At 42.8% G+C, this 15,249-nt stretch overlaps 1 protein-coding gene across 1 annotated transcript in view; it reads left to right on the top strand.

Moving 5' to 3' along the window:
* The window catches only part of Txk (TXK tyrosine kinase), a 46,181-nt gene extending 33,787 nt beyond the window's left edge, over positions 1–12,394 (top strand). The window contains exons 11-14 of the mRNA XM_032916289.1: positions 1,071–1,135; positions 3,422–3,540; positions 9,147–9,304; positions 11,782–12,394. Coding sequence (XP_032772180.1) covers positions 1,071–1,135; positions 3,422–3,540; positions 9,147–9,304; positions 11,782–11,850 — 411 coding nt within the window. The 3' untranslated portion in view covers positions 11,851–12,394. The remainder of the gene's footprint in view (positions 1–1,070; positions 1,136–3,421; positions 3,541–9,146; positions 9,305–11,781) is intronic.
* The last annotated feature ends 2,855 nt before the right edge of the window (positions 12,395–15,249 follow it).

The raw sequence follows: 15,249 nt of genomic DNA, 5'->3' as shown, positions 1-15,249 counted from the left end.
CAGGTGGCTTTATACGAGTTCTCCTGCCCTTAGATTAATCCCCACCCTCGATCGATAGTTTTCTTTACATTCTACTTTATCTGCTGCATTGTGTGTGAAATACAATAGCCCATGTGGGTGCTTTTCCTGTTGGGGACTTTTCTTGTGGTTTGTATTTGAGATAGCTTCTGGTACTTTCTAGTACCTTCCAAACTGGCTTCCTAGATCACCATTTTAAAGCTTGTTGCTTTTGTGACCAGATACTTTGAACCTCAAATTCACTGAGAGTAAAACAGGTCTTCCAAATAGTACATCTACATGAGGCTGATCACGATGAGGACTTCCTCTGTGAACGATGCTGAAAACGAGTTATTCTGACTACAGCCAGATTGACCTTGCATCATATTTCATTCATTGTGGTAAAAATGAAGTAGAAGGGTCAGGAGAGATGGCTTAGTGGTTAAGGGTAGTTGCTACTCTTCCAGAGGACCTGGGTTTGATTCCCAGAAGCCACATGGCAGATCAGAACTATCTGTAAGTCCAGTTCCAGAGGAACCAACACCCTATTTTTGACCTACACAGGCAAAACACCCATAAACATGAAATAAAAATAAATGTAAGAAAGAAATATAAAATTATTACTAGGAATTGCTATACTTACTGAAAGGAAGATTTTAATATATAATTTCTTAATTCTTATTACCCAATGGAGAGCCCAAAGATACAATATAGCTGTCTTATCTGTCATATATGTCAGACTTTTATCACTTAAATAAAAAAGCTAAGATGTTTTATGCCAAGTACTTTTTATCATTTATTAAACTAATCCTCACATTTTTAAGGATACTTGTTGAAAAAGATTAAAATTTAAAAAATTGTTACCGTTCAATTTTAACTTTTTGTGATAATGAAGAATCATTAAAATTCATGGCGTACAAGTAGAGTATTAAATTACATATACCAGGAACAGACGTCACCATGAAATTTACATGACCGCTCACACAGACAGGTGATGTAAAGAAGCTAAGGAAAATGAAAGTAGACACTTGGGGGAGAGGGACCCCTGGTTGATGCTTCTCTTCTTTCCACAGGCTGCCAGGAACTGTTTGGTCAGTTCTGCCTGCGTAGTGAAGATCTCGGACTTTGGGATGGCGAGGTATGTGACGTCTGTCTGTCTCTCTTGCCCACTTGTAAGAGGGAGTTTTGTGTTTTAAAAAAACAAAAAACATGTTTTTGTGCACACATGTGTGTGTGTGTGTGTGTGTGTGTGTGTGTGTATGTGTGTGTGTGTGGTGTGTGTATGTGTGATATGCACACACATGTAAAGGTCACAGTACAGTTTGTGGGGTTCAGTTCTCCCCTTGTACCCCATGAGTTCTTTGTATTAAGCACCTTTCCCCTCCAAGGCATTTCACCAACCAAATCTTCCATTTTCATTCTTGCAAACTGAAGTTGCTGTTACCTCTTTTTCCCTGCCGAGGAAAGCGTCCCTGTGGGGAAGGTATCTGTGTGGGCTGAGTGTTCACGTGGTCGTGTGGCTCAGACCGCTTTGGATTTCAGGACAGGTGGTAGCTTTACCCAAGGGGGATGCTTGCTGTGGCCTATTCTTGTCCTCTCTCAGGTTGTTGTAGAAACAGCTACGGTAGGTCTTAAGAATGGAAACAGGAATTTCTCAGCCCATTCAAATGTGTACGATTAAGTAAATGCACTTTTTCATGATGCACGTGTATTTTTTGAAAGAGAAAGGGAGAAGTATGTTTGATTTGGTTCCTGTCAGACACTGGATAACCTTACGTTTGGAAGCTGGTTTTAGTCATCACTGGAATAAACCTAACCAAGAATGCACAAGAATTTTTTTAAAAAACATTTTAAGTGTTCCTTTTTGTTAGAGCCCTAAAAATTTAACCCTAATGAATTTCAGATGTTTTCCTGCATTCTTCAGTCACCCAAATTGTAAGTGTCCCATGGGGCCATGGTAGTCATGGAGGTGGCACACCGAGATCTGTGTAGCTGTTGTCCTCCCATGCCGACTCTGCCTGGCCGTTTGCACAGGTGGCTATTGAATGTCTACATAGCAGATTCCTCCAGAAAGTTCCATGGGGCTTTGAAGGTGTGCTTTGCTGAGGCACATCAAGACCCATTTGTTTTCCAGAATCTTTCTGCCTTTCCTGGGGCTTTACTTAGGTTGAGGACACCAGTTCTGTGTTGTTCTTTAGTCCCACCAGCCTCCTGTGGGGACAAGAACTTTCTCACTCGGGGTTCTGTCCCCAAGCACTTGTTAGAAGATCTAGCTTTTCCCTCTAATCTAGAGACCCTTTAAGTCCCATTCCGTTTCCTCTTACACAGTCTTTTCTTTTGAAACAGTGTCTCTTTATGTAGCCCTGGCTGTCCTGGAACTCTCTATGTAGACCAGGCTGGCCAAGATCTCACAGAAATCACCCTGTTTCTGCCTCTCACGTGCCGAAATTAAAGGTGTGCAACCAGTACACCCAGCTTGACGGTCTTGAAAACAGTTCTTCCTTCAGAATTTACTTTTATTTTCTGTATGGGGGGGGCTTCTCCTGAATGTACGTCAGTGTACCACATGCCTGCAGTGCCTGCAGAGGCCAGAAGAGGGCATTAGATTACCTGGAACTGGAGTTAGAGACTGCTGTGAGCCACCACGTGGGTGCTGGGAACAGAACCTGGGTCCTCTGGTAGAGTAGCCAGAGTTCTTAACCACTGAGCCATCTCTCCAACTTCACTTAGGCAGTCTTTACAGAGGAGGGGTTAAAGGTGAAATGTGGTAGAATATGTGGGATTAAAGTGGGAGCATGAAGACAACAATAATAAATAACATATTAAAACATTATTAAAAGCATTATTGCATATGCAAGAGGCCAAAGTCAGCTGTCACTTTCCCCATGGGTTTGATGTTCCTGTATAGAAGTTTTAAGGAAAGTTATTCCTAATCTATAATATACATTATAACATACTGGATATTTTTCATATCAGAAGTATTATAACGGCACACTGTTATTTCCCCCCCCCCTTTTTTGTGCCACATAAAATATACGTACATGAGAGAGAATGTGGCACCCATTTGGATCCATGTTTTATGACGTGCACGGCTTTTCACTTACCATTCACTACCTTGTCGTTACCTTTGCTGTCAGAGCACGGGGTTGCAGAATTAAGACTGGATTCTAAAGACCATAAGTACCTCCCCAGTTTGGGGACTGTAGAACTGTAGTTTTCAGGGACCCAGTGAAACCAAGGAGACCTGGTTCTGGAGGAGGAAGGAAATAAAGAGCTATTTCACCATCTGTCTTCAAGAAGACACAGTGTACAAGCCCTTTCTAGGGGAAAGCACTGTTTTAGCAGATTAGAGCTGAGAAAGGTATTTGGAGTAATTAGGCCTTGGAGGCCATTAACCCAGTGTTCTCGAATCCCTTGGGGACAGGTACGTTTTGGACGATGAATATATCAGTTCTTCTGGAGCTAAGTTCCCAGTCAAGTGGTCCCCACCTGAAGTTTTTCATTTCAACAAGTACAGTAGCAAGTCTGACGTCTGGTCATTCGGTGAGTACATTTGCTGTGGTTAGATTTAATATGGTAGCAGCCTTCTCTTTTCAACTCTTGCTAGTTTGACTTTTAACACAGTGTAGCACTCTTTGCAAGTCTCCCTGTAACTGCTTTGGTGACTGGAGTCCTGCACCTCCCCTTGAAGCTCAGCTCTCTGGTTCTTTCCTTCTCCAGCAAGCGTCTGCCATATGACAAGAAGTCTGGTGACATAGAAGGCAAATTCAGCCAAAACCCCCATATCACAGAGTCTTAGAGGAAAGGGTCTGGGTTACCACTGAGTTTCCAGTGTTTTTTTTTTTTTTTTGTTATTCTTTTTTTTTTGTTTTTTTTTTTTTTTTTATTAACTTTAGTATTTCTTTATATACATTTCAAATGTTATTCCCTTTCCCGGTTTCCGGGCAAACATCCCCCTCCCCCCTCCCCTTCCTTATGGGTGTTCCCCTCCCAACCCTCCCCCCATTGCTGCCCTCTCCCCAACAGTCTAGCTCACTAGGGGTTCAGTCTTAGCAGGACCCAGGGCTTCCCTTCCACTGGTGCTCTTACTAGGATATTCATTGCAACCCCTCAGGGTCAGAGTCCAGGGTCAGTCCATGTATAGTCTTTTGGGTAGTGGCTTAGTCCTGGAAGCTCTGGTTGGTTGGCATTGCTGTACATATGGGGTCTCGAGCTCCTTCAAGCTCTTCCAGTTCTTTCTCTGATTCCTTCAACAGGGGTCCTGTTCTCAGTTCAGTGGTTTCCTGCTGGCATACGCCTCTGTATTTGCTGTATTCTGGCTGTGTCTCTCATGAGCGATCTGCATTCACATTTTGATCATCCGTCTTGAGTTTCATTTGTTCTAGGCATCTAGGGTAATTCGAGCATTTGGGCTAATAGCCACTTATCAATGAGTACATACCATGTATGTCTTTCTGTGATTGGGTTAGCTCACTCAGGATGATAGTTTCCAGTTCCAACCATTTGCCTACGAATTTCACAAAGCCATTGTTTTTGATAGCTGAGTAATATTCCATTGTGTAGATGTACCACATTTTCTGTATCCATTCCTCTGTTGAAGGGCATCTGGGTTCTTTCCAGCTTCTGGCTATTATAAATAAGGCTACGATGAACATAGTGGAGCACGGTCTTTTTTTATATGTTGGGGCATCTTTTGGGTATATGCCCAGGAGAGGTATAGCTGGATCCTCAGGCAGTTCAATGTCCAATTTTCTGAGGAACCTCCAGACTGATTTCCAGAATGGTTGTAGCAGTCTGCAACCCCACCAACAATGGAGGAGTGTTCCCTTTCTCCACATCCTCGCCAGCATTTGCTGTCACCTGAGTTTTTGATCTTAGCCATTCTCACTGGTGTGAGGTGAAATCTCAGGGTTGTTTTGATTTGCATTTCCCTTATGACTAACGATGTTGAACATTTCTTTAGGTGTTTCTCAGCCATTCGGCATTCCTCAGCTGTGAATTCTTTGTTTAGCTCTGAACCCCATTTTTTAATAGGGTTATTTGCCTCCCTGCTGTCTAACTTCTTCAGTTCTTTGTATATTTTGGATATAAGCCCTCTATCTGTTGTAGGATTGGTAAAGATCTTTTCCCAATCTGTTGGTTGCCGTTTTGTCCTAACCACAGTGTCCTTTGCCTTACAGAAGCTTTGCAGTTTTATGAGATCCCATTTGTCGATTCTTGATCTTAGAGCATAAGCCATGGGTGTTTTGTTCAGGAAATTTTTTCCAGTGCCCATGTGTTCCAAATGCTTCCCTAGTTTTTCTTCTATTAGTTTGAGTGTATCTGGTTTGATGTGGAGGTCCTTGATCCACTTGGACTTAAGCTTTGTACAGGGTGATAAGCATGGATCGATCTGCATTCTTCTACATGTTGACCTCCAGTTGAACCAGCACCATTTGCTGAAAATGCTATCTTTTTTCCATTGGATGGTTTTGGCTCCTTTGTCAAAAATCAAGTGCCCATAGGTGTGTGGGTTCATTTCTGGGTCTTCAATTCTGTTCCATTGGTCTATCTGTCTGTCTCTGTACCAATACCATGCAGTTTTTATCACTATTGCTCTGTAATACTGCTTGAGATCTGGGATAGTGATTCCCCCTGAAGTCCTTTTATTGTTGAGGATAGTTTTAGCTATCCTGGGTTTTTTGTTATTCCAGATGAATTTGCAAATTGTTCTGTCTAACTCTTTGAAGAATTGGATTGGTATTTTGATGGGGATTGCATTGAATCTGTAGATCGCTTTTGGTAGAATGGCCATTTTTACTATATTAATCCTGCCAATCCATGAGCATGGGAGATCTTTCCATTTTCTGAGATCTTCTTCAATTTCTTTCTTCAGAGTCTTGAAGTTCTTATTGTACAGATCTTTCTCTTGCTTGGTTAAAGTCACACCGAGGTACTTTATATTATTTGGATCTATTATGAAGGGTGTCATTTCCCCTAATTTCTTTCTCGGCCTGTTTCTCTTTTTGTAGAGGAAGGCTACTGATTTATTTGAGTTAATTTTATACCCAGCCACTTTGCTGAAGTTGTTTATCAGCTTTAGTAGTTCTCTGGTGGAACTTTTGGGATCACTTAAATATACTATCATATCATCTGCAAATAGTGATATTTTGACTTCTTCTTTTCCGATCTGTATCCCCTTGACCTCCTTTTTGTTGTCTGATTGCTCTGGCTAGAACTTCAAGAACTATATTGAATAAGTAGGGAGAGAGTGGGCAGCCTTGTCTAGTCCCTGATTTTAGTGGGATTGCTTCCAGTTTCTCTCCATTTAGTTTAATGTTAGCAACTGGTTTTGCTGTATATGGCTTTACTATGTTTAGGTATGGGCCTTGAATTCCTATTCTTTCCAGGACTTTTTATCATGAAGGGGTGTTGAATTTTGTCAAATGCTTTCTCAGCATCTAATGAAATGATCATGTGGTTTTGTTCTTTCAGTTTGTTTATATAATGGATCACGTTGATGGTTTTCCGTTATATTGAACCATCCCTGCATGCCTGGGATGAAGCCTACTTGATCATGGTGGATGATTGTTTTGATGTGCTCTTGGATTCGGTTTGCCAGAATTTTATTGAGTATTTTTGCATCGATATTCATAAGGGAAATTGGTCTGAAGTTCTCTTTCTTTGTTGGGTCTTTGTGTGGTTTAGGTATAAGAGTAATTGTGGCTTCATAGAAGGAATTCGGTAGTGCTCCATCTGTTTCAATTTTGTGGAATAGTTTGGATAATATTGGTACGAGGTCTTCTATGAAGGTCTGATAGAATTCTGCACTAAACCCGTCTGGACCTGGGCTCTTTTTGGTTGGGAGACCTTTAATGACTTCTTCTATTTCCTTAGGAGTTATGGGGTTGTTTAACTGGTTTATCTGTTCCTGATTTAACTTCGGTACCTGGTATCTGTCTAGGAAATTGTCCATTTCCTGCAGATTTTCAAGTTTTGTTGAATATAGGCTTTTTATAGTAAGATCTGATGATTTTTGAATTTCCTCTGAATCTGTAGTTATGTCTCCCTTTTCATTTCTGATTTTGTTAATTTGGACACACTTTCTGTGTCCTCTCGTTAGTCTGGCCAAGGGTTTATCTATCTTGTTGATTTTCTCAAAGAACCAACTTTTGGTTCTGTTGATTCTTTCTATGGTCCTTTTTGTTTCTACTTGGTTGATTTCGGCTCTGAGTTTGATTATTTCCTGCCTTCTACTCCTCCTGGGTGTATTTGCTTCTTTTTGTTCTAGAGCTTTTAGGTGTGCTGTCAAGCTGCTGACATATGCTCTTTCCTGTTTCTTTCTGCAGGCACTCAGCGCTATGAGTTTTCCTCTTAGCACAGCTTTCATTGTGTCCCATAAGATTGGGTATGTTGTATCTTCATTTTCATTAAATTCTAAAAAGTCTTTAATTTCTTTCTTTATTTCTTCCTTGACCAGGTTATCATTGAGTAGAGCATTGTTCAATTTCCACGTATATGTGGGCATTCTTCCCTTATTGTTATTGAAGACCAGTTTTAGGCCGTGGTGGTCCGATAGCACGCATGGGATTATTTCTATCTTTCTGTACCTGTTGAGGCCTGTTTTTTGACCAATTATATGGTCAATTTTGGAGAAAGTACCATGAGGAGCTGAGAAGAAGGTATATCCTTTTGCTTTAGGGTAGAACGTTCTATAAATATCCGTTAAGTCCATTTGGCTCATGACTTCTCTTAGTCTGTCTACGTCTCTGTTTAGTTTCTGTTTCCATGATCTGTCCATTGATGAGAGTGGGGTGTTGAAATCTCCTACTATTATTGTGTGAGGTGCAATGTGTGTTTTGAGCTTTAGTAAGGTTTCTTTTACGTATGTAGGTGCCCTTGTGTTTGGGGCATAGATATTTAGGATTGAGAGTTCATCTTGGTGGATTTTTCCTTTGATGAATATGAAGTGTCCTTCCTTATCTTTTTTGATGACTTTTAGTTGAAAATTGATTTTATCTGATATTAGAATGGCTACTCCAGCTTGCTTCTTCTGACCATTTGCTTGGAAAGTTGTTTTCCAGCCTTTCACTCTGAGGTAGTGTCTGTCTTTGTCTCTGAGGTGTGTTTCCTGTAGGCAGCAGAATGCAGGGTCCTCGTTATGTATCCAGTTTGTTAATCTATGTCTTTTTATTGGGGAGTTGAGGCCATTGATGTTGAGAGATATTAAGGAATAGTGATTATTGCTTCCGGTTGTATTCATATTTGGAAGTGAGGTTATGTTTGTGTGCTTTTCTTCTTTTTTTTTTGTTGCCAAGACGATTAGTTTCTTGCTTCTTCTAGGGTATAACTTGCCTCCTTATGTTGGGCTTTACCATTTATTATCCTTTGTAGTGCTGGATTTGTAGAAAGATATTGTGTAAATTTGGTTTTGTCATGGAATATCTTGGTTTCTCCATCTATGTTGATTGAGAGTTTTGCAGGATACAGTAACCTGGGCTGGCATTTGTGTTCTCTTAGGATCTGTATGACATCAGTCCAGGATCTTCTGGCCTTCATAGTTTCTGGCGAAAAGTCTGGTGTGATTCTGATAGGTCTGCCTTTATATGTTACTTGACCTTTTTCCCTTACTGCTTTTAATATTCTTTTCTTTATTTTGTGCGTTTGGTGTTTTGACTATTATGTGACGGGAGGTGTTTCTTTTCTGGTCCAATCTATTTGGAGTTCTGTAGGCTTCTTGTATGCCTATGGGTATCTCTTTTTTTTAGGTTAGGAAGTTTTCTTCTATGATTTTGTTGAAGATATTTACTGGTCCTTTGAGCTGGGAGTCTTCACTCTCTTCTATACCTATTATCCTTAGGTTTGATCTTCTCATTGAGTCCTGGATTTCCTGTATGTTTTTGTTTCCAGTGTTTTAATAAACTCCCTTGTTTAGCTATGCAGAAGCTCGTCTGCTTTCCAACTTGACAATTTGAGCTTAACATCTGGATTAGAAAAAATAGCCCACACCTTTCACTTTGTATTTTCAAGGCCTTTGGGATTTGCACCTTGCCTTCTTAAGATCCTCGCCCCTTGCCTTCCAAGGCTGGAACAGATTAACATCTTGCAATTTGAATGAAACCGTTGTTTTGGTTCCAAGTGACTCTTGTTTTAACATGTTTTATTTGCAGGAGTTTTAATGTGGGAAGTTTTTACAGAAGGAAAAATGCCCTTTGAGAATAAGTCCAATTTGCAAGTGGTGGAAGCCATTTCTAAAGGTTTCCGGCTCTATCGTCCTCACCTGGCCCCCATGTCCATATACGGAGTTATGTACAGTTGCTGGCATGAGGTAGGTGTCCCTTATTACTGACCCTGTACCTGCTGCCTGCTTTCTGGTCATGACCCTGAGAGTCAGCCCACCACTTCTCCTATGGCGCCCCCACCCCAGTCTCAAGTCTGTTTTGTTTCTCACCAAGGACTTTCATCTGGGAGCTCGTTCCCAAGCCTTGTCTGTCTGGGATTGGTTCTTAGAGAAACTGGATGTTTCTAAAGACTCTTGATTAGATGATCTATTGTCTTGAAGAACTGGGTGGTGGAACTGAGAACAGAATCTGGTTTGTTGACCTTCCCCACAGAATAAGGAGGATGCCATTTTATTCACTGCACTTTACTTCTGTTCACCTCCACACTCAAGGGTTTCCTCTCACCCCGGTTAAGACTCCTGATAGAGAGATTAAACCAGAATAGAAACTGAAGGCAGGCTGTGCTGGGAGCTAGCACTTGGGAAACCATCACTTAGGAGTTGCTCTTTTTGTTGAAATGCCAAGATGAAAAATGAAGCCAGAGGGGTAGGTTTCTGTCTCCTCCCCACCCCACCTCCCCCCCCCCCTTTTCTGGGCATCCATTCAACAGCCATTCTACTCTGATCAGTCTGTGGGTTTTGAGACCTCTGCTCTGTAGTTAGCAGGCTTACCCCAGAAAAATCACAGCTTGGTGGTGGTAGTGGTGGGGTCTCCTACGGCCTGAAACACAAACAAACTCACATGCATCGTTTGATTCCCAATCCACAAACACTGGGAAAACCAATATTTCAAGAGTGGTGGGATTGTTCATATTTCAGAGAGGCGTTGCATCTGGGAAGATCCCGGTATAGGGAAATAGTCATGGTTAGCTGTTCTACAAGGAATCTTGAAAGTCCAAAGAACTGTCCAGTAAGCCGTTAGTAGCCACACACAATATTAGTTCCCATCACATTGTAAATGGCTTAGGCCACGCAGATGGTGGCTTCTATGGTTTTGACTTAGAATTTTCTAACTTTACAATGCCATGTTTCAAGCATCTAATGTTGATATGAAGTAGGAACCCCTACTGAGATGCTGGGAAGCCCATCTTTCAGGCAGCCACAGCTTACAAGATTGGATAAATGATTGCCGTGGATGTCGCTAAGCTGTGCTTTCTGGTAGAGTACTTGCACAAATGCACCTTTAGCTTATGATGTTTTAAGCTTAGAATGGGTTTATTGGGAGGTGACTGTGTCCTAAGTCAAGGATCATTAGTAAGCGTGCACATGTGCACAGAACATGGCCATCTTCTATATTATTTGTGACCTGGAGAGGAAGAAGGGTAAATAGGAAGATCACAGAAGGAAGGAGGAAACAGTCTCAAATTGCAGTCAAACAGAGCACGCATGCACATTGAGATACAAGCTACTAGTTTCAACTCTGCCCATAGTGATCTCGATTTCATTGCAGAGGGTAAGTGAATAAAATGTAATTAATCATGGAAGTCTAATAGCCTAAGTGAAGTCCCGAGGCCCGAGGATGGCCAATCTAACTGTATAGAAGTTCGCTGATGGGTATAATTTGGGGCTAGGTAAATATTTGTTTGAATGGCTTCCTTAGACTGCCTGTTTTTGATTGTGAGATAATTGGAATAATGTGAATTTAAGATTGTTGATAAACATGGCAGATTCTGCCTGTTGAGCTGGACCCTTCCAGAAAGGTCCATGATTTATTCCCGGATCCTCATCAAGGATCAGGATTCTCTCACAGTGTCTGCCACCTGCTTCCCCCCACCCCCACCCCTTTCATCCCATCGCAGTGAGTAGCTCTAACTCCTGCAGGTTCCAGAGATGACAACAGGGTCATGTCTTCCCCAGGCAGACAGAGCCAAAGCACATTGCAAAGTAAAACAGGGGAAAGTGCTCTGATCTCTGCTTCCGATGTCAAAGGTTTGGTTGACTGTGCTCCAGGATCTACAGGATCCCTGGAGGAGACATGGAGATGTGCCTTTTGCTTTTTATGTGAAGCCCTTCCTGCTAGAGGGGACCAGTATGGTAAACCAGTACTGAAATGGAATCGGGGACCTCACACTCCAAATCCCTGTCATTTTCCAGAAGAAATTTCTGTAGTCTGCATGCATTCTACACAGATTCTACATGTTATCTGTCCATGCACTAGGCACCTCTGGCTACAGAGGATTTGAGGAGTGGCTAGTGTGATTGAAGAGCCAAGTTGAAATATGTATTCCTTTAACATTTATTTACATAGCCACTGGTAAGTAATGTTTACAACTCTGGCTGTTTTATCTGTGCCGTTGCTCTATACTCGTCCATGCTCAACCATGCCTCCTCACATGGAAACCGTGCCACTGTGTGTCAGCCAGAGCCTGGTGCTCGTTAGTTTGCACAGAACCGGGATGGGTTGAGGATCTCTGCAAGTTCCACAGCTGGTGTCTGAGTGAGAAGCAGGCCGAGCTGATCCCCTCTCTCTCTCTCTCTCTCTCTCTCTCTCTCTCTCTCACTCTCTCTCTCTCTGTGTTCTCCAGAGCCCTAAAGGCCGTCCGACATTTGCTGAGTTGCTTCAGGTGCTCGCAGAGATCGCGGAAACCTGGTGACCTAAAACGGAACGCCAGCCCACAGGATCATCTTGTAAAACTGTCACAAGGCGGCATCATGGGCGTCACTGCTGGGGAGTATCTCCACGAGGGTTGTTGACTCTTGGCAAAGGAGCAAGGTCACAGGCTTGTCACACTGATTTCAATGCAAAATGCTCCGATGGTAGTCTTTGTACTGCTGTGAGAGAGACTTCTGAACTGCACTCCTCTCACGCACTCCACTTCAGCCTTCCGGATGGCTTGCTCATGATAGGCACCCTCACGACCCTTAGAGTGACACAGACCCCTGGTTCTTCATAAGGCTAAGGCGACTTCTTTCTTGGGCACTGACATTTCTGTTTGGAGTGGTCCATGCAGAGAGGGGGAAAAATAGATTCTGCCAACTCATGGAATAAAGAAACCTTCCCAACAGTTTCATGTTTGGGCCTGTATAAATGTTTATAGAAAACATAGCTTTGGAAACCTATGTGAACATTCTGGAAATGTCTTTTATAATCTTGCCGTATGTTATTTAATAAACTCTTTTGATTATTGTGAGGTCTAAGTTTTTGCATTCTAGTTTTAAAGACTGTTGAAAATCTGAACCAACGCGCCCTTTGAACATATCTTGGCGAAATTTCTATTTCTAATGCTATCTGGTATCAGGGAAATCCAGAGCCCACCTTCGGTTCTGATAGTTCGTCCTTGGTATAAGTGAGACAGAGTAACCTACGAGAACTTGTGTCATCATAGCAACTGTCCTCTGGTTCTTTCTGAAAGATGTCTTCTTCTGTCCAAATGAGGAGGCCACAAGAAGGTGTCCAGATGTGACTTTAAGCAAATGAAACAATCAACAGTCACAGTTAAATCTTAGTTTATCGAAGTGTGGTGGCTCTCTCTCTCTCTCTCTCTCTCTCTCTCTCTTTACCTATTCACTTTACATCCAACTTAATGCTCAATACCCCTTCCTGGTCACCTCTTCTCACAGTCCTTCCCCCCTCCTCTATCCCATTCTCTCCTATGGGCAAGTGGGGGGTCCCCTGGGTATCCCTCCCAACCCTGGCATTTCAAGTCTCTGTAAGGTTATGTGCTTCCTCTCCCACTGAGGCCAGACAAGGCAGCCCAGCTAGAAGACCATATCCCATGTACAGGCAACAGCCCTTGGGACAGCTCCCACTCCAGTTCATGACCCATATGAAGGTCAAACTGCACATCTACATATGAACAAGGAGGCCTAGGTCCGAGCCCTTTAATACCACTACCTGAGGCAGAGGTAGGATGATCTCTGTGAGTTCTAGGATAGCCTGGTCTACATATCGAGTTTCAGGACAACTCTTAGTTTATTGGACAGTCCTAGTGGGAAATTGATTTTTATTATTCCCAGTGCTTGAGAAACCCCACGAGAAGAAGAACACTGTGTAAAATACCAGTCTGATTACAGGGAACTTGGTAGGAGTTATTATTCATATACTGTCCCTCCCTGCAGGGTGGTTGTAAGGGAGCGCACTTCATGTTTTCACTCTGTGCTGCTGGTGGCTTTTCTTTGATGTGTTTTTTTAAAAGTATATCCTAATTTCTGTTTCCTCTTGCCAGTTCCTGCCTCCCCCCTCCCTCCAGATCCACGCCTTTCTGTCTCTCATTAGGAAAGAACAGGCTTCTAAGAGATAACAGCCAGATATGACAAAGGAAAATAGAATAAGACAAACAAACGCTGTCACATGGAAGTCGGATGAGGCAAACCCAGCAGAAGGAAAAGGGCCTCACGGGAAAGCACAAGAGTCCATATGTTCACACACTCAGGAGTCCCATGAACGCTATAATAGGTGTGCAGAGGACCTGGAGCAGACCCCACAGCCCTGTGCTTGCTGCTTTAGTCCTGTGAGCTCATAGGGCCTTTGCTCAGTTGGTGCAGGGGGCCATGATCTCCTGGTAGGTGCCGTTCCCTTGGCTCTTACATTCTTTCTGTCTCCTCCTCTGTGGGGTTCCCTGAGCTCTGAGGAGAGAGATTGGATACAGATATCCCACGTAGAGCTGTGTACTTCAAGGTCTCCTTCTCTGTGTAGTGTCTGGCTGTGGGTGGGTCTCTGTATTTGTTCCCATCTGTATCAGGAGGAATCTCTGATGCTGGCTGAACAAGGCCCTGACCTATGAGAAAAGCAGAATATCATTAGAGTCCTTTTATTGTTAATTGTTTTGAACTGGTAGTATGTGGCTTTACCCTAAGTTTCTGGGCTATCTGGTCTTTGGTTCTGGTCACCAAGCAGTATTCTAGCTGTCTCTCCCTGCATTCCCTCCCTCAGCCTCATCTCCTCTCCCCATTCTACCTGATCCTCTTGGCCTTGTTCTACTGTAACCTACTCCTCCCATACAATCCATTCTATTTCCCATTTCCAGGGACATCCATGCCCCACCCCCATCCCTTTCTCTATACCTAACCTCTCCGGGTCTATGGACTGTAGCTTGGTTATCATTTAGTTAATGGCTAATATCTACATGTAAGTGAGTACGTATTGTATGTATCTTTCTGGGTCTGGATCACCTCACTCGGGATGATTTTTTTTCTAGGTCCATCCATGTGCCTGTACATTTCATGATGTCATTGTTTTTAACAACTGAGTAATACTCTATTGTGTAAATGTACTGTTTTTTAGTCCATTCTTCTAGGTTGTTTCCAGTTTCTGACTATTATGACTAAAGCAGCAATGAGCAGGGTTGAGCAAGTGTCCTCTTATTAGGACGAAGCGTCCCTTGGGCGAGCACCCAGGAGAGTTATAGCTGAATTTTGAGATAGATTGACTCCCAATTTTCTGAGGTACCTTCATACTGACTCCCTTACTGGCTGGCTGTACAAGTTTACACTCCCACCAGACTGACTGACAAACTCAGAAGACACATTTAATCAAGCACCAGGTTGTTGCCTTTGTTTTATAGGAGGGTGCCTGCCAGAGAGTAGCGCAAGCACAACCTCTTGGCTCTGTGAATGTCCACCCGGTCTCCATGAAGCCAACCCATGCTCGTCCTCACCTGCCCAGTGAGCAGGAGGGATTTCTGGTGTTGGAATGATGTCATCTGTGGTTCATCTTGAGTCCAGAAATCCCCTCCCTTGTTTCCCTCTTGTAGGATGGTCATGTAGGTTGACAGGTCACAGGACTCCAGCCCTTCCGTCACCTAACACGTCTTAGGATCCACAATGTAGACGGCAGACACGTGACCTGGCACCCAACATTGCAATTCAATCGTCACTTCTTAACTTGGATCACTTACGAAGGGCTGGTGCTGGGAGGATAAACTCGAAGTCCCTTAAGTAAGTTCTAAGTCTTAGAGAAACCTGTACTGGCTTGCTATGTTATCCTTCGCTCCCACATGCATAAATACACAGTTGGGAGTTTAGTTCAGAAAAACAGCATGTGCTTATCATGG

Source organism: Rattus rattus, chromosome 11 (assembly GCF_011064425.1).
Source record: "Rattus rattus isolate New Zealand chromosome 11, Rrattus_CSIRO_v1, whole genome shotgun sequence".
In the NCBI taxonomy this organism is placed as follows: domain Eukaryota; kingdom Metazoa; phylum Chordata; class Mammalia; order Rodentia; family Muridae; genus Rattus; species Rattus rattus.
This window is presented reverse-complemented; position numbering and strand designations above follow the sequence as displayed.